Consider the following 20,308-nt stretch of genomic DNA (forward strand, 5'->3'; position numbering starts at 1 on the left):
GAGACCAGAAACTCAAGAATAAGAAACAACCCAATTCAAAAATGGGTAAAGGAGTTGAATGGACATTTCTCCAAAGAAGATACACAAATGGACAATAAGCCACATTAAAAAGATGCTCCACATCACTAGTTATTAGGGAAATGCAAGTCAAAACCACAATGAGATACCACTTCACACCCATTAGGATGGTTGCTATGAAAAAGGCAGAAAATGAGTGTTGGCAAGATTGTGGAAAAACTAGAACCCTGTGCACTGCTACTGTGAATGTAAAATGGTACTGCTGCTATGAAAAATAGTTTGGAGGTTCCTAAAAAAATACATATAAAATTACCATATGGTAATAATGATAATATGGAGACAAGGGGGGTGGGATTGAGGTGGGCATGGGTAGGGTGGGGGAAAGTAGTGGTGGGAAAATAAATCACAGCACCTTCTCCATACATTGGAGACAACTGTATTCGAACACCAATAAAAAGTTTTTTAAAGAAAAACAAAAATATTTACCATATGAACCAGCAATCTAAGTTCTGCGTATATATACCCATAAGAATTGAAAGCAGAATCTCAAAGAGATCACTATACACTCATGTTCATAGTAGCATTATTCACAGCAACCCGAGTGTCCATGGACAGATGAATAGATAAACAAAATACAATGGAATATTATTTGGGCTTAAAAAGAATGAAATTCTGATGTATATACCACATGAATAAAACTCGAAAACCTTAAGCTTAGTGAAAGAAGTCAGACACAAGAGGACAAATACTGTATGATTCCACTTATATGAGGTGCTCAGAGTAGTCAAATTCATAGAGACAGAAAGCAAAATATGGCTATGAGGTATTGAGTGGGAATAATGGAAAGTTATTGTTTAATGAATACAGAGTTTCAGTTTGAGATATTTAAAATTTCTGAAAATGGTTGGTATAATCAGTAAACAACAATATGAATGTATTTAATGCCAATGAACTGTATTGGGTTGGCCAAAAAGTTTGTTTGGTTTCTTCTATGAGATGGCTTTAGCAGTACTCAGCTGTCTTTTAACTTCATTTGAAACAATTCTGTTAAATTATATTGTGACAGCTGTTATATCAGCGTGCATTTAAAAAAAACTTATCAAAATTGGTGAATTTTTGTGTAGCCATTTTAATATTTAAGATGGAAGAAAATACCCAACATTTTTGGCACAGTATGCTTTATTATTTCAAGAAAGGTAAAAATGCGACTGAAGTGTAAAAAAAAAGATTTGTGCAATGTATGGAGAAGGTGCTGTGACTTACAGAGCATGTCAAAAGTGTTTGGCCAAGTTTCGTGCTGGAGATTTCTCACTGGATAATGCTCCAGAGTCGGGTAGGCCAGTTGAACTTGATAGTGATCAAACAGACACATTGATCAAGAACAATCATCATTATACCACACAGGACATAGCCAACATACTCAAAATATCCAAATCAGTAAGTTATAGGTGAAAATGAAAAATGTGTCTTTTATTTTATGGAAAAAATGTGACGGACTTTTTGGCTAACCCAATATATTTAAAAATGGTTAAAATGCTAGTTTTTATGTTATGTATATTTTACCACAATAAAAAATGACAATAGAAAGCAAAGAAGTATGTCCTGAAATCAGTCATTATTAATCTTAAAATAGATATAGCATAAGAGAAGAAAATAGGTTATAAGGAGTGTACTGAGTTGAACAATGGTCCCCCCAAAAATATGTCCACATCCCAATCCCCAGAACATATGAATGTGACTTCATTTGGAATAAGGGGATCTTTGTAGATGTAATTAAGTTACATCTTTTAAGTTACCTTAAAAGAATATCATCCTGCTTTATCCAAATGACATTTTAAGAGAAAAGCAGAAGAAAATTTGAGACAGATGAAGGGAGAAAAGACACAGACACACAGAACAGAAGGTAATATGAAGATGTAAGCAGAGAGTGGAGTGGCACTGCTATAATCCAAGTACACCAAGGATGACAGCAGCCACCAAAAGTTGGAAGAGACAAAAAAAAATGGATCCTCCTTTAGAACCTCTGCAGAGAGTGCAGCCCTATAAACACCTTGATTTTTGGACTGTTTTAAGCCACCAAATTTGTGGTATTTGTTATAGTAGCCCTAGGAAGTTACCATAAGGGGTAAAATGATAAAACAGAAAGCAGAAAGTGGACCTCATAAGCACGAAACATGTCACTCGAGCAAAAATTTAACAGAAACAAAAAAATCCTATGAAAAACTAGAGTCCCCTGACAACACTATGTCCGTAAGCCTGAGTGCTGAAGGCAAGGTCCTGAAGCCCCCAAGCTGGGTGCAGCAGAAGTGTGGTTTGCTCACATGCTCCTGGCCCAGGGTCTTGGGAATCCAGGGCAGCACCCCCACAGCGAGTGTCAGACCACAGAGAAAGGCTGGTCTTGTTATCTCCAGCTTTAAGAGAGAGCTATTCATCTAGGACATTCCCACCAGCAAAGTTGAAGTCTGTGACTTAATACACCCATATTCTTTCATTCATTCCCCAGTAAAATAAAGATTCTGACCCGTCCTGAATGCTTGTCAGGAATCTTCCGGGGGCCATGCACATACACTGAGATGGCCCAGGTGTCTACTGGGCCATACACAGCAGGGATTGGGAGATGAAAGACGTGTAGGTGTGCTGGGTGACCCAAGCCCAGTCCCCCAGAACTTCTCAACCAAATTTTATTAGTAATTGCACAAGAAGGGGGTCATGGATATTTTTTAACTGAAAAATGGTTGACTCAGTTTTTACTCCTTAGTTGTAGATACACTGCATTTTTTGGACTATAAGATACGCTTTTCCCCCAGCAAATTTGGGAGGAATAATGGTTGTTAATGCTGCTGTTGAGTTCTGTTTACACTTACATTGGTGAAATGTTATGTTATGTTATTCATGTTATTAGCTATTTTACCACATTTTCTGCTTCAAAATTTTTTTTCCTATTTTCCTCCTCTAAAACCTAGGTGTGTCTTATGGTCCAAAAAATATGGTAACTACTTTTGTATGTCTTTTTTTTTAAGAAATCATGTTGGGCTAGGAGTATATTTGGTTATGAAAAGAGTAATGCCATGTGATTTGTAATGGAAGAAAGCTATTCTGTTTTATTTTTCAATATGCACTAAAAAGAGTGACTTTTTTAATCTAATGTCGTTCCTACCTTGCATGTACTGGAGCATTTATTTCACTGAGTTTCTCAAACAAAAAGGAGAGGGGGGCCTGGGGTGAGAGGCTAGTTAAAAAAAAAATAGCAACATTAAGGAAAAGATTCTTCAATTAAGAAAATTAACATAATTTTCAAAAACATCACTCATCAAAAATAACTTTGCAACTCTGTGTTGCAAGTATCTACAGGGTTCCTCTCTTCATAAGTAAGTGGTATGAGGAGATGTACATACACACATACAGACATTTTTTAGTCTAAAATAATTCCAAATTTACTCTTGAACAGAAATTGTCATGCTGTATATTAGGTGAATTTCCAGAAAATTGCCATTTCAGTGCCTCCAGGCCCCCATCACACACACAGCCTGCATGCGTGTGTGTGGAGCGGCAGTAAGAAGCACCGAGCCTTGAGGCTGGACGTGGGCAGCTTGGCCTGTGACTCTAGAGTGTTGTACGTGCAAAATAAGGATTACTAATGTTGTCAACAACACATCCAACCACAAGGTGGTCCTCACCAAGACCCCAGGAAAGAACTGAATCGTGTTCACTGACAGCACACCCCACCCACGTAGTAGGAGTCCAAGTAGGCACGGCCCCCAGCTGCAGGAAGGGGTGCCAAGCTGACTCCTGAGGAGGAAGAGACTTTTAACAAAAACAAAGAAAATTCAGAAACAGTATGATGAAAGGGAAAATAAGCTGTCTTCTAGAGCAGCAATTCCAGCAGAGCAAGCTTGCTGCATGCCTTGCTTCAAGACCAGGCCAATATGGCCAGGCCGACGGTCATGTGCTAGAAGGGTAAGGAGCTGGGAGTTCCACCGGAGGAAAATCAAGGCCTGGAAAGATAAATAAATCCTCCTCCCTCCTATCTCCACTCATGTAATAAAGGTATTTATTGTTCAAATAAACAAATATAAACAAGTAAATAAACAAACAAAATACCTCCAAAGGTTTCAACTCACATTTGACATAAATCTCCCTGAGATATACTATATATTTGTATAACTTATTTTTGAAAGGTAATACACACTCAGTATCATATTGTACAAAAGCAAGACTCTTGGTTTGATTTTGTTCTTTCCTTTAATTGATGCCGGATCTCAGCAGTCCCTCTGCCTGCTGTCCTTAGTCTGACTCAAACAGTTCGCTTCTTACCCGTCGCTATGCTGAGTAACTGGTGACCAAACACACAGGCGTGTAAATCAAAGCAAAGCAAAGCTGTGTTAATAATCATTAGGGTCTTAGTGATGTCTAAAAAAAAGTGTGTGGGTTTGTTGGAGGGTAACAGTGATCGATATCCAGAAAAATGATCCTTCACTCATTTCCTGATTTTTTTATAATTATATTTCCTACAGGGCTGAGAAGACTGCTCTCCACAGAAGTATGTGGTTAACTGAATTCAAAATTAAATTGTTTTAATATTTTATTTATTTAACAAAATTAATTCAGTAATTTCATATTTAACTGTTTAAAATAAACAAGTTTTGTTTATTTTTTTTAAGATTTTATTTAATTATTTCTAGAGAGGGAAGGGAGGGAGAAAGAGAGAGAGAGAGAGAGAGAAACATCAATGTGCGGTTGCTGGGGGCCGTGGCCTACAACCCAGGCATGTGCCCTGACTGGGAATCAAATTTGCGACACTTTGGTTCGCAGCCCGCGCTCAATCCACTGAGCCACACCAGCCAGGGCTAAACTTGAGTTTTAATAAAATTTGTTTCACTTAACACTTTGAGCAGATTTACTTGCATTTGCCATTACTAATTAATTTTAATCTATCAGCTGGATCTAAATTTACAAGCACATTTTCATTCTTCTATTTAGAAAGCTTTACATGTTTTAATGTGAATTTCATTGGTGTCCTTTACACACAGATGAGTCTTACTACCCACAGCAGTACAGGTTCGGTTTGTATACACCACAAGTTTCTCATTTAAAGAAAGAAAGTTATATCAAAACAAATTCAGTTCATCCCTTGCCATCAAACAAATACAATGTTTTTAACAGCTCTTTTTATTAGGAAATTCCTCCTTGAATATCTATACTTGAAAAACCTCTTATTACCTCTCACCAATGATGGAAGTACCAATTTTTGATACGACAGTAAACTAAAAGCATGTAAAACAAATGACTTCACCCTTAACGCTTTCAAAAGACCCATTCTCAATTAACTGCCAAGTTCCAATTTATTATAATTACTTTCATTTTCTAATTTAGTACCATCTTAAGTTCTTTAAAACCCTTAGGCTATAACGCTCAAAACACATGTCTTTCAAAAAGCTTACTCGGTAACAAAGCACTGTATTAACTCATGACTATTTAGGCCGGAGCAATTCCATTAAAAATAATCCAAGCTTGATGTACCTCCTCTTGTCCCTAACTCTTCCTGGCCTAAGCAAGCATGGGTCTCAAGTGGGCCTGGGGAATGGGTATACTCAAAGGGTGGTCAAGTGATATCTTAAGGCCTTGGAAGGTAGGGGCCACATATAATTCTTTGCTATCTGCTAGAGAGACTATTTGAATGGAAAAATAAGATTTAGACAAGGTGGAAGCAGACAGTAATAATATAAGTACTGAGTTAAATCCCAGCTCTGGCACTTAGCTAGGTTGCCTTGGATAATGAAGTTTACCTCTCTAGGTCAAACTCAAATACACCTAGCTTGAGGATTACCCAAAAAGCAATCTAACTAAAAATACCAAAGATAACTAATGAGATAAGATCATCTAATAAGAAATGAGAATTTGTGTTGCTGATTTTATGCTGACCTTGTATATATTTTTCATGTTATTTTCAAACACATAATTCATGTTATTTTTATTTTCACTTGGGCAAAAAATTCATATGCACAAGAAAAATAATACATATTATATACAACTGTGAATTCATTACTCAATGAATTCTCTTTCAAGTGGCAAGCAGATTTTTTAAGATTTTAGGTAGAGTACACTGTTATCTTTATTACTGAAACTCAATCCATAACAACATTGTAACACCAGAAATAATTCCAATATATTCTTCTTCAGATATTCTAAAAAACTGCATTATTTTCTCTCCCAACTAGACTAGACACAAATTTCTCCAATCACACTGACACCATCTTTTCTTTACACACATGTGCACACATACTCCTCTCTTTTTCTTCTCCTTTTTCCCTATATCCCTTCTTCTTGAGGTGACTACAGCCACTAGAGGGCAACAAGTTTACAAAGATAAATATACATATCTATAATGAACTGAGATTCACATACTAATAAACATAAAAACTGTATCATCACAAACCCCATAACACAGACCATTAGACTTAAATATGCAAGATATATAGTACTTTAAATTCAAAATTATCCTGGAAAACGAGTTTACAGAGCATATAACAAATGTTCAGAAAAAAAAGAAGACAGTACATTCTCCACCAAAATAAAACCAAAGGCATGAATACATGGAACAGACTGCCAGATCTCAGAGGGGAGGGGGGATGGGGGGACAGGAAGAGATTAGCAAAAGAACATATATGCATATATGCACAGCCTATGGACACAGATAATAATGTGGTGAAAGATGGGCTGGCAGGTGGGGAAGGGGGGAGAGGTGGTGAGGGCTGGGTGAAGGGGGAAAAAGGGGAAAAAATAGTGGGTCTGTAATAGTGTCAACAATAAAAAAAATTTAAGGCATTACATTTTCTCACTAAGCACTAACTAAAGAAGATTAATTTGCTTACAAGTTCATAGCAATATGAGATATAATATATTAATATTTTTTAAACAGCCTCAGATAAGAGAAGAAAAAGGGAAGAAACAAAAACACAGAAAGGCAGAATTTGCAGGGTGAGTAGAAAAGAACCGTTTTTTTCCAACGCCTCTACTGCCCCATTGAGAAAACAATGAATTGAAGAATGTAGTGAACTTACAAACCCTTTCTTCTATTGAAAAGCAAAGGAAGTTTTTACAGGTATATCTTTTGGGGAGGAAAACACTGTTTGTAGAGAGAAATACAGCCTTCACTTCTTTGCTCACAATTAAGGATGGGGGCAGGGTGGGAAAAGAGTTACCAGTCACCATCTTTGACAGATAATTTTACTATTTTTGCACAGAACCTAAACTCAAATGAACTTATTTAACTTACTTCATATTTACTTACACTGATATTACAACACTGCAACACTTATAACACTGACATTTTTAGGAAAGCATCATTTTCTTACCCTCATTGGATGAATATCAGCATAAGGAGGTTTTCCTTCCGCCATCTCTATGGAAGTAATGCCCAGGGACCAGATGTCGGCCACACAGTTGTAGCCTATTTCTTGAATTACCTCAGGAGCCATCCAAAATGGAGTTCCTATCACAGTGTTGCGTTTTGCCATTGTGTCCTGCAAAAGCATTACACTGACATAAATAATAGTACAAAAACACTAAGGAATCTGTTTGCCAGCATATTCTGAAAACTATTATGTGAAACTCTCAACTACTACATGTTACAAATGAAATTGACTATTTTCCTAAAATTTCAACTAGTTATGGTATGACATGTTTAGGAATTCTGAATTCTAAAATAATCAAGAGTCCCCAAGTAACTTACTTCCACTATCGTCATGAAAGACAGTCATTAAAGACAGTATAATAACAATGAAAGCTACACAAATGAATGAATGTAGCTTTCCTTTTCAAACATTTAAGCATTTTAATGATGATATACATTTTCATATTCACTCAATGTCTCTTAAATTGGAAATAAAAGCAATACATAATACTCAAATTATGGCTCCTCCTACCCAAGAACAATGAAGTTATACAAGGTCTGTCCAGAAGGTATCCAGCCATGTAATATGAAAAACAGAGGCATTTATTGAAGAAGATACAAGAAATATGGAACACAGGACAATGATGCCTCAGTCCCCATCAAAGCAGGCACCTTGGGACCTCTCACAGTTCTCCCAATTGCCATCAGTTGTCTCGTTGTATTTTCCTGAATCTCATCAACAGTCTGAAATCTCTTCCCTTTCAAAGGTAATTTTACTTTTGCGAAAAGCCAGAAGTCGCAGGGTACCAAATCTGCGCTGTAGGGGTCTGAGTCACCTCAGAAATTTGATGTTTTGCCAAAAAGCTGTGCATAAGACATGATGAGTGGACACATTGTTGTGATGAAGCTGCCAATCACCAGTTGCCCATAGCTGTGGCCTTCTGGATCATCCACATGGTTTCCATGGAGGAATGTTCAAGCTTAATGCAAATCTGATGCAGAATTGTTGCTCTACTCAGTCATTTAGCACGCCACAGCCACAGAGTACACATGATCTCTCAACGGTGTATACCCCAATGACTAGTACAGTGAAGTTGTCATTGTTCACACGTGTGCATTCCTGTCTACTCTCCCTGGCTGCTACATTACATCGATGTCATGCAAACCATTCTTGTTATAATAACAATGGCTGGAGTTTTTCCAGACAGACCTCGTACAGTTTCCTTATACCCCCCCAAAAATTATTAAAGTTTAGTCACAATGAAACCTGAACATATAAGCCAAAAGTATTTCCAAAAGTATTACACTTACTGTTAATTGACCAGCCACACCAAAATCTGCCAATTTTGCATGCCCTTCTGTATTGAGAAGAATATTTCCAGCTTTTATATCTCTGTGGATTTTTCTCATAAAGTGTAAATATTCTAGTCCTTTCAAAGTAGATTTAAGAATAGTTGCAATTTCATCTTCTATTAACTGAAAAGAAATATTTTTAAAACTTGATAGATATACTATATTAGATAAACTTTTACAAGAGAGCATGGTAACAAGCACTTTTAACAAACATCAAATCTCTGGGAAGAGGCTATAAGGTAAAAACTGAAAACCTCTTTCCCTCCATATGTATTGCCCACATCTGTATTGCCATTTAAACTTTGTTAATGAAAAAATTTTCATCATTAAATTTCTCCTATAAACATCATTCCTAAAACACATGCCATATCCTAAGGAACAACAAAGCCCTAAGAAATTATCATTTTCCACATCTTCTAGCAAGGAGGTAGCAATATCACAGTTATCTGTCCCGAAAAAGTAATTTCAGACACTTCCCTGTGGTGTCTCCCATTCTCGATAAAAATCAAAATTAAGAGTTTTACATACAACAAAGGCAAGCAGAAAGGGTGGACTGCCCAGAGACTTGGTGCATGAAGCACCAATAACACTCTCCTGCTCCCAGCCAGGTCATTCCTCACCCACCCACGCCATGAATTTCTGACCCTAATAATAAGAACTGAAAAATGAAAATATCATAGAAAGACTAGGAGAATGAAAGAAAAAAAAAAACATCAGAAGTTATTGCAAAGAAGTTCAGTAACGTCCTTCTTTTCACAAATCGTGTGAGCCAAGATGTGACTCCTCATATGATCGTAATCTATGCTTTAACCACTATGCCATATAGCCTCTCTTGACAAATCTGGTTCAAGTACAACCTGTTAAAGCTAATATTTTTATATTTTATTTATTTATTTTTAGAGAGAGGGGAAGGGGAGAGAGAGAGAGAAAATAACAACAATGTGTGGTTGCCTCTCGTTCATACCCTACTGGGGACGTGGCCTGCAACCCAGGCATGCGCCCTGACTGGGAATTGAACTGGAGATCCTTTGGTTCAAAGGCCTGCATTCAATCCACTGAGCCACAACATCACTCAGGGATGTTAAAGCTATTTTTATTGAAAACATCTTCTGAGGTTTTAAATACATCAAGTGATATATCAAAGTCTCAGAATATTAAAACTTCTCACTGTAATGTAACCACAAAATAAAAACTAAAAAATAAGTTAAGGAAAGAGGGAAAAAATACAAAGATAAAAGGCACTGCTCTCTATGAAAAACAAGGAAGTAAAAAATTTAAATGCCCAACAATGGGAAAATAAAAAGATACTGCAGAAATTAAAAATGTAAAAATATAAAGACCAGGTACAATGTGAAAATAACTACTGGAAGAAGCTTCCACTGCCCCCAAGTCCACAGAAGTTCATGTCTTAATGAGTCAACTTGGGGAACAACTGAAATTTGACATGCAAAAAAAACACAGAAAACAAAAAAAGAAAAATGAAGTAGGACCCCTATCTCATACCACATATAAAAATGTACTCAAAATGCACCAACAACATAATATGAGTTAAAACCATAAGATTCTTAACATAAAACATAAGGGTAAATATTCATGACCTTGAGTTTGGCAATGGATGATTAACTATGACATCAAAGGTACAAGAAACAAGTGTGAAAATTGATAAATTGGACTTCATCCAATTTTTTTAAAGTATATTTTATTGATTATATACTACTACAGTTTTCCTAATTTTTTTCTCCTCTTTATCCTCCCTCCACCCTGCACCATCTGCCCTCCAGCATCCCCCCACCCCCTTAATTCATATCCATAGGTTGTACATATAAGTTCTTTGGCTTCTCCATTTCCTATGTTATTCTTAACCTCTTTCCATCTATTTTATGCCTACCAATTATGTTTCTTATTCGCTGTACTACCATCCCCATTCTTCCCCTCCCCGCCTCCACTGAGAACCCTCTATGTGATCTCCATTTCTCTGGTCATTTTCCTGTTCCAGCTGTTTGCTTAGTTTTTGTTTTTGTTTTCAGGTTCAGTTGTTGATAGTTGTGAGTTTGTTGTCATTTTACTGTTCATAGTTTTTGATCTTCTTTTTCTCAGATAAGTCCCTTTAACATTCATATATGATACGTTATATATGACATTTCCTCTTGGTGCTTTCCTCTTGCTGCTTTTAAGATTCTCTCCTTATCTTTAATCTTGGATAACTTAATTATGATGTGTCTTGGTGTGTTCCTCTTTGGGTCCAATTTCTTTGGGTCTCTTTGAGCTTCCCGGACTTCCTGGAAGTCTATTTCCATTGTCAGATTGGGGAAGTTTTCCTTCATTATTTGTTCAAATAAGTTTTCAATTTCTTGCTCTTCCTATTCTCCTTATGGTATCCCTATGATTCGGATGTTAGAGTGCTTCAAGTTGTCCCATAGGTTCCTAAGCCTCTCATTTTTTAAAAATTGTTTCTTCATTCTGTTCCAGTTGGATGTTTATTTCTTCCTTTTGTTCAAAATCCCTTTTGGGTCCTGGTTACCTTCCCTTCACTGATGGTTCCCTTCCCTTCACTGATGGTTCCCTTCCCTTCACTGATGGTTCCCTGTATATTTTGCTTTATTTCACTTCAGGTAGGCTTCATTTCTTCCCTCACTTTTCAAAGAAGCTTAATCAGTTCTGTGAGCATCCTGATTACCAGCGTTTTGAACTCTGCATCAGATAGGTTGTCTATCTTCGTCACTTAGCTCTTTTTCTGGAGTTTTGATCTGTTCTTTCATTTGAGCCATATATCTTTGTCTCGGCACACCTGTTATGTTGTAAAGGGGTGGAGCCTTAATTATTTGCAGAGGCAAGGCGACCCTCTTGGCTGCCTTGTGGCGCTGCCTGTGGGGGAGGAGTCAGAGAGGGAACAATACTGCTCACCTCACTCTACTCTAGCTCCACTTTCAAATGAACTCTCCTGTGAGATTGGGAGCTTCTCCCCTCATCACAACCCCCCACAATATTTTACAGTGAGCTTTAGCCTTAAGTTTCCCATTTGGTCAGCCATGCCTCACCCTTGAGGTCTGCCACCTTGCTGCATGTCCTATCCACTGGGCTGCCCATCTTTCCTTTCTCCACCCATCCTATTGGTCTGGATGAATGTTTCTTTAACTCCTTGGCTATCAGAGTTCCATGCAGTTTGATTTTCTGGCACTTCTGGTTGTTTTATTGTTTTTAAATTGATTGTTACCCTTCTTTTTGTTGTGCAAGGAAGCAAAGTATTTCTACCTACATCTCCATCTTGGTCGCAACTCCCAAAATTAAAAAACTTTGTGTGTTAAAGAACACTATTAAGAAAGTGAAATGACTACCTACAGAATAGAAGAAAATGTTTGAAAATATTATAGCTGATAAGGATCTAAGAACTATAGAGTATATAAGGACCTATTCTAACTCAACAACAAAAAAGCCAAACAGTCCAATTTAAACATAGGCAAAGGACTTGAATAGACATTCCTCCAAAGAATATATACAAATAGCCATACATGAGAAGGAATTGGCATCATCTGTCATTAAGAAATGCAAATCAAAACTACAGCAAGGTACCACTTCACACCCACTAGGATGGCTATAATAAAAAAAAGTAGTAACAACTGGGTTAGCAACACTGTGAAGAAATTAGAATTCTAATACATTGCTGGTGGAAATGTAAAATGGTACAATACTGTGGAAAACAATATTTAGTTCCTTAAAATGTTAAAAAAAAAAGTTAAGCAAAGAATTACTATATGACCCAGCAATTCTATTCCTATGTATACACTCAAAAGAACTGAAAACTGTAACAACAAATCTGTTTACATGAATGTTCATAGCAGTACTATTCACAATGGCCAAAGGGTTGAAATAACTGAAATGTCTACCAATGAATGAATGGATAAATATACATATGGTGGAATACTATTCAGTCAAAAAAAAAAAGTACTGACATGTGCTTCATTGTGGATGGACCTCGAAAACATTATGCTAAATGAAAGGAGCCAGAGATAAAAAGGCATGTATTGTATGATTCCACTTACAAGAAATACTCAGAATAGATAAGTCCACAGAAAATACAGCAGAGTGGTGATGACCAGAAATGCAAAACTTGGGAGTCGCTGCTTAAAGGGTATGGGGTGATGAAAATATTCTGGAACTAGATAGAGGTGATGACTACATGACAAGGTGAAAACACTAATATTACTGAAATGTTCACTTTTAAATGGTTAATTTTATGTTATGTGAATTTTACTTCAATTTTTTTAATGCCCTAACCATGTTATAATACCTGAGCAAATTGTAAGATGGCTTATATTTGCATGTGACATCAATATATAATGTCATGAATGTATTCTACATGTCTATTTGTATGGAGTAATCTTAAATAATGGGTTAGTTTGGATAAATTTGCTTTCTTCATAGAAAGAAAGAAAGAAAGAAAGAAAGAACCTGAACCTCCTTCTGTTAACCTCTGAAGTACCAACTTTCCCTAAACCTTTCCAAATTAAATGATCCTAAGACTATTCTAAGCCATTTCTCAATTATATACTCTTCAGTGGTAATCTAAGAACCTTACTTGATAAATCCACTCTACTGCAAGATAAGTGATCCAGGATGCCACTTACCCATCCAAGCACATTTGAAGAATTATAACAGTTGCTGGGGATACAGCAGTGAATAGAACAAGAAGTGTCCTTGTTCTCATGAAGCTTATATTCAATAGGGGAAGGGATAATTTGACAAAAAATTGATAGAAAAAGAGTTAAATACAAGAAAATGTCAGCTTCCAGTTAGGATGCTGGAGTACATGAACACAGTACTTGCATCCTCCCACAACCACATCAAAATTACAACTAAACTAAGAACCTTCATTGGAAACCACCTGAAGTCTAGATAAACACAGAAGTCCTACAACTAAGGTTATAAAAAGGAAGCCACATTGAGACTGGTAGAAGGGGCAGAGACACAATCAGGCTGGTCCCACACTCACATGTGGTGGTTAAAAATCAAGAGGGATATCTCAGCCGCAGAAGTCCCGTAGAGTGAGAGGCCCCAGACCCACACCAGGGCCCCAGCACAGGGTTCCAGTGCCAGGAAGAGATGTCCCCATAACTACTGGCTGTGCAAGCCAGCAGACATTATGGCTGAGTGAGAGAGAGAACTGCTAGAGTCACAGGCGTGCCTCTTTCTAAGACCGGCACATGGACTTTCTCGGACACACTCTCTGAGTTCCCGCACTGAGGCAGCATGTGGGAAGGCAGCAGGGACATATGGGAGGAACTGAATTGTCTGGGTTCAAGATGAGGGCTGGTGGGACAGCTTTATCCCAGACAGAGGTGTTAGCAGAGGCAACTGTCCCTTTGCTGAACTCTCCTCCTACTAAGCCAGCAGTTGAGTCCCCATCAAACTGGTTAACAATGTTAGCACTGCCCTGGAGATTCCCAAAGACCCCAACCCACCCAACGTGCTTCACCATCCAAGACACTTCCAGTGGCATTTTCGTACAAATAGCCTGTCTTGGCTTATCCTGCCATCAACATTCTTAAAATTTCTCAAAGGTCCGCAAACCCCAAACAAGCAGCATCTGGCCTCAGAGTGCCACGTACCTCTGGCTAAACAACGCCCCCAAGCCTGGCACTAGTGGTAGCTGGCCTCAGTTCAAAGCACGGCCTCTCCCAGGTACCTCCAAGACCCACACAAGTGGCAACCATCTGAAGATTGCTTTATATATCATGCTGGGTGGCCCTGGGCAGGGCAGAGGCAGAAGCTGACCTTGGCCTGTACCTCCCATGAGGCCCCAGTGCCAGCACAACCAGCAGGCAACTTTAGACCATGCTGGAGTACCAGCCAACCACCTCCAACAGCAATACAGTCAAGAGCCAAACTCAGACTTCCAGTCAAGACAGAAGCACAAGTAAACAAGGCTCGTCTCCTCACATAATCACACCAAATTACAACTAAACTATAAAACAACCAACACTTAGAACAGTCAGAAATCAAGTGGAATGGAAGTCCAACAACTATGGAATTAAAGAAACCACATCCATTCAAACTGCTAGGATGGGCAGAAACCTGGAGATGTAGAACAGGCTGGTCCCACACCACACGTGGTAGATAAAAAAGGAAGGTATGTTTCGGGAGTGAGGGGTCCCAGCATCACACCAGGTGCCCCAGCCCAAGGTTCCAACGCCAGGAAGGTAAGTCATCATAACTTCTGGCTATAAAAACCAGAAGGAATTGAGTCAGTGAAAGAAACTTTTCGAGTCTCAAGCAGTTCCTCTTAAAAAGCCCACACACAGACTTACTCAGACTCACTCCCTCAGAGCTTCAGCACCAAGGTACAGCTTGATAGGCACCCGCAGCATCCGGGAAGGAACTGAAGTGTCGGGCATCAGAGCAAGAGCTGGGGAATAGCCTTCTCCCAAATAGAACTACAGGCAGAGGACATTGCTCCTTTTCTGAACCCTCCCCTGACAGAGCCACAAGGCCAGTGGGCAGGTGCCACATCTGAGCCTCTATGAACCTGACTCACACTCTTTGTTTCACCCTGGTAATTCCCTGAGGCTCTGCCCCACTGTATTTATGGATACTCCCCCAAGCTGTAAACAGTGGCTTTTCCATATGAACAGCTTGTCTTGGCTCATGTTTCGTATCTTTCTAAATCCTCTCAAAAAGCAAAAGCCAGGCTCAGGGAGCCAAAAGCCTCCCAATACCTCTTGTTAAGTGGCTGCAGGCCTGGAATTAGCAACAGTTTATCACGGTTCACAGCCTGGCATTGCTTGGGCACCTCCAAGCCCAACATGAGTAGCAGCCATCTTCAGATCACTTTACAGCTTATGCCAAGTGGTTCTAGACACACAGGCAGTGGCTGATACTGGCCAGCACCATTTGGGAAACCCCAAAGCCTGTGCACCCGTGATCAGCTAGGGACCACATCGGAGTACCACCATCCAACCACCTCTACAAGCAACACACTCAAGAGGCAGACTCAGTGGGCTCCAGAGCCCTGCTGAAGTGGGTCCTGCTCTGTGGAGTAGGCTCCTACACAGCTGATCCTCCATGGTGGGTGGAGGTTGGTGGTCAATGATCACAGCCAGTCCTTGCAGTTGACTGGTCTGTGTAAATCCTTTCCATTGACCAGCCAACAGCAATCAAGACTCAACTACAAGAGCAGGGTGTACTCAGCCCAAACAAAGGGCTCACCTCGAGTACCCATACCCAGATTGGGTAAAAGCAGAGGCTATGCCACTGAACCCTACAGGACACCTACTACATTAGGCCACGCCACCAAGACAAGGAGTCATAGCAGCTCTACCTAATACATAGAAACAAACACAGGGAGGCTGAAGAGATAAACAGATGACCCATGTGAAAGAACAGCTAAAAACTCCAGAAAAAGAACTAAACAAAATGGAGATAAGCAATCTATCAGATGCAGAGTTCAATACACTCATAGGGTGAAGGATATTCAAGGAACTTAATGAGGACCTCAACAACACAATAAGATCCAGTCAAAACTGAGGAACAATATATTGGGAAACAACAGTAGAGTGGATGAAACCAAGAATCAAATCAATGATTTGTAACATAAGGAAGAAAAAAACCAATCAGAACAAGTAGGAGGAAAAAAAATCCAATAAATAAATAAATAAATGAGGAAAGTGTAAGGACCTCTGGGTCAACTTCAAGGTACCAACGTTCTCCTCATAGGGGTGCCAGAAGAAGGAGAGAAAGAGCAAAGAACTGGAAACCTGTTTGAAAAACTAAAGAAAGAAAACTTCTCTAATTTGGTGAAGGAAACAGACACACAAGTCCAGGAATCACAGAGTCCAAAACAGGATGGACTAAAGAGGCACACCCCAAGACATATCATAATTAAAGTGTCAAAGGTTAAAGATAAAGAGAGAATCTCAAAAGCAGCAAGAAATAAGCTGTTAGTTATAACAGAGGAGTTCCCATGAGACTGTCAGCTTATTTCTAAAAAGAAACTTTGCAGCCCAGGAGGGACTGGCAAGAAATATTCAGTGATGACTGTGAACCAAAGCATTGCAGGTTCGATTCCCAGTCAGGGCACATGCCTGGGTTGCAGGCCACGTTCCCCAGCAACTGCACAGTGATATTTCTCTCTCTCTCTCCCTCCCTTCCCTCTCTAAAAATAAATAAAATCTTTAAAAAAAAGAAATATTCAGTGATGAAGAGCCAGGACCTACAGCCAAATTACTCTACCCAGCAAAGCTATCATTTAGAATCAAAGGACAGATAAAGAGCTTCCCCAACAAGAAAAGGCTAAAAGAGTTCATGACCACAAAACCATTATTATATGAAATGTCAAGAGGATTTATTTAAGAAAAAGATCAACATTATGAACAATAAAATGGCAATAAATACATATTATCAACAACTGAGTCTAAAAAAGCATAGCAAACAAAAACAGATAGAATCATGGATACAAAGAGTGTTTTGATGGCTGCCAGATGGGAGGGGGTATGATGTAATGGACAGAGGTGAGGGTATTTGGTTGTTAAGAATAGACACGGGGATGTAAAAGTACAGTATAGAAATGAAGTTGCCAAAGAATTTATATGCATGACCCATGGACATGGGAATTGCCTGAGGGGGTATGGGGTGCTTGGTGGAGGGGTGTCAAGGAGGAAAAACATGGGAAAACTATAATAGCATAATCAATAAAATATAAATTTTAAAAAACATCAAACTCAGTGGGCACTAGAGCCCATCTAAAACAACTTCTACTCTATGGGATTGTCCCCCTGCACTGTAGCTCTTCCACTGTAGCCGACACTGGTCCTTGCGGCCAACTGGCCTGGGAGTCAATCCCTCCTATTTTCGTGCCAACAGCAATTCAAGGCTCACCTACAACAGAAGGGTACACACAGCTCACTCAGGGGGCACATGTGGAGTGCCCCACTTGGGTGACCATGGAGGCTGCTCATTGGGCCCCACAGGACACCAACTACATAAGGCTACCAAGACCAGGAGATGTAGCAGCTCTACCTAATACAGAGAAACATGCTCAGAGAGGCAGCCAAAATGAGAAAACAAAGAAACAAGAGGACAAAACTCCAGGAAAAGGACTATACAAAATGGAGACGAGCAATCCATCAGATGCAGAGATCAAAACAATGGTTATAAGAACATTCAACAGACTTTGTAGAAGAACACATCAACTCAGTGAGAACTTCAACGAAGATATAGGTAACATAAAAAGGGAGAGAGAAAACACAAAAAAGAACCAGTCAGAAATTAAGACTACAATAACTGAAATGAAGAATATTCTAGAGGAAATCAACAGTAGACTCGATAAAGCAGAGGACCGAATCAACGATTTGAAAGATAACATAGCAGCAACACCCAATCAGAACAGCAAAAAGAGAAAAGAATCAAGAAAATGAGGACAGTTTAAGGGGCCACTAGAACAACATCCAGCATACCAAAAGCAGAAGAGACAGAACAAGGAATTGAAAACCTATTTGAAAAAATAAGAACTGAAAACTTGCCCAACTTGGTGAAGGAAGTAGACATACAAATCCAGGAAGCACTGAGTGGCCCAAACAAAATGAATTCAAAGAGGCTCACACCAAGACACACAATAATTAAAATGGCAAAGGTTATAGACAAAGATGCAATCCTAAAAGTAGTAAGAGAAAGTTACCTGTAAAGGAGCTCCCATAAGACTGTCACCTGATTTTTCCACAAATACATTGCAGGCCAGAAGGGACTGGCAGGAAATATTCAAAGTGATGAAAAGCAAGGATCTGCAAGATAACTCTATCCAGCAAAGCTCTCACTTAGAATCCAAGGATAGATAAAGAGCTTCACAGACAAGAAAAAGCTAAAGGACTTCATCACTACCAAACCAGTACTCCATGAAATGTTAAAGGATCTTCTTTAAGAACAAAAAATAAACATATGAGTAAAATGGCATTAAATGCATATCTATCAACAATTACTGTAAATGCAAATGGGTTAAATGCTGGCTGAATGGGTAAGAAAACAAGACCCATATAAATGCTGTCTACAAGAGACTCACTTCAGATCAAAAGACACCCAGAGTGAAAGGGGTGGAAAAAGCTATTTTATGAAAATGGAAACAACAACAAAAAAGGCTGGGGTAACAATACTTATACCAAACAAAATAGACTGTAAAACAAAGGCTATAACAAGAGTCAAAGAAGAGCCCAGTAATTCCACTCCTGGGTATTTTTTCAAAGAAACCCCAAACACTAATTCAAAAAGATATATGCATCCATATGTTCACTGCAGCAAACTTACAGTACCCAGACATGGAAGCAACCTGAGTGCCCATCAACAAACGAATGTATAAACAAGATGTGGTACATATATACAATGAAATATTACTCAGCCATAAAAAAAGGAACAAAATCTTACCATTGACAACAGTGTGGATGGACCTAGAGGCTATTGTGATTAGTAAAGTAAGTCAGAGAAAGACAAATACCATATGACCTCACTTATATGCAGAATCTAAAGAACAAAATATACAAACTAACAAAACAGAAAGAGATCCATAGATTCAGAAAACATTCTGATGGTTGCCAGGGAAGGTGGGGGTTCGTGGGCTGGGTAAACATGGTAAAGAGATTAAGAAACACAAATTGGTAGTTACAAAATAGTCACCGGGATGGCGATGCATAGGCAATATTGTCAATAATACTGTAATAACTACGTATAGTGTCGAAGGACTTATTAGACTTACTAGTGCAATCACTTCACAAAGTATATAAATGTCTACTCACTGAGCTGTATACCTGAAATTAATATATGTCAACTGTAACTGGAAAATAAATAACATTAAATTTTTTTTCAGTGTCAGTGACAATTGTTATGAGTACAATAAATAAAAAACTATTAATAGAGAATGATTGAAAAAGACTCTTTAGACTAGAAATTGAAAAAACCCAAGACATTTTTGCTGAGGTCTAAATGACCAGCTATCAGGAAACAGAACATACCACGCAAAGGAAACAAAAAATAAAAACACTGTAATTCAATAAAAAGCCTCCCACATTTGCACTCAAGAAAGAAGACTGAAGTTTAGCGATTCGGGAGGATGCTAGTTCTAGATGCAGTATGAGAGATTGGCAAGGGTCAGCACATAGAAGGCTTTACAAAAGGTCATGGATGTGGAGTTTAAATTATTTGAAAATACTTTCAAAATGTATTCTCCACCTTCCATCAGATGGTCTGACTTGATGGTGCACAGAAAGCAAGCCCTGTGCTCTCAAGTTGCAGTGTCCTTTTGACTAGCTCCCAAGCATGGAAACATGACCAGCCCAAATTGAGATACATTATAAATGTAAGATACGCAACAAAGTTCAAGGCTTAGTACAAAAAGCTAAATGTAAGAAATCTCATTAATAATTATTATATTGATTATACTTTCCAATATGTATATGTAATTTAAAATGTGTTTGTGTTTAATTCATAGTAATAAAATACTGTTATTAGGAATATACTCATATTTCAAAGAATTTAATTATTTTTAAATGTGGTTAGTAGGAAATT

The 20,308-nt window shown here is 38.5% G+C and overlaps 1 protein-coding gene and 1 long non-coding RNA gene across 3 annotated transcripts in view; one reads left to right on the forward strand and one right to left on the reverse strand.

Annotated features, from left to right (window-relative positions):
* Positions 1-20,308, reverse strand: part of STK3 (serine/threonine kinase 3) — a 252,662-nt gene that overhangs the window by 179,103 nt on the left and 53,251 nt on the right. For both annotated transcript variants that reach the window (XM_028533670.2, XM_036031288.1), the window contains exons 5-6: positions 8,723-8,887; positions 7,374-7,541 (exon numbers count right to left, since the gene is read on the reverse strand). In XM_028533670.2, coding sequence (XP_028389471.1) covers positions 7,374-7,541; positions 8,723-8,887 — 333 coding nt within the window. The remainder of the gene's footprint in view (positions 1-7,373; positions 7,542-8,722; positions 8,888-20,308) is intronic.
* LOC118501740 lies at positions 16,745-17,118 on the forward strand. The gene is made up of 2 exons (XR_004904390.1): positions 16,745-16,788; positions 16,944-17,118. It is a non-coding gene; the product is annotated as an uncharacterized LOC118501740 (long non-coding RNA).

This window comes from Phyllostomus discolor, chromosome 7, assembly GCF_004126475.2.
Source record: "Phyllostomus discolor isolate MPI-MPIP mPhyDis1 chromosome 7, mPhyDis1.pri.v3, whole genome shotgun sequence".
NCBI classification, from domain to species: domain Eukaryota; kingdom Metazoa; phylum Chordata; class Mammalia; order Chiroptera; family Phyllostomidae; genus Phyllostomus; species Phyllostomus discolor.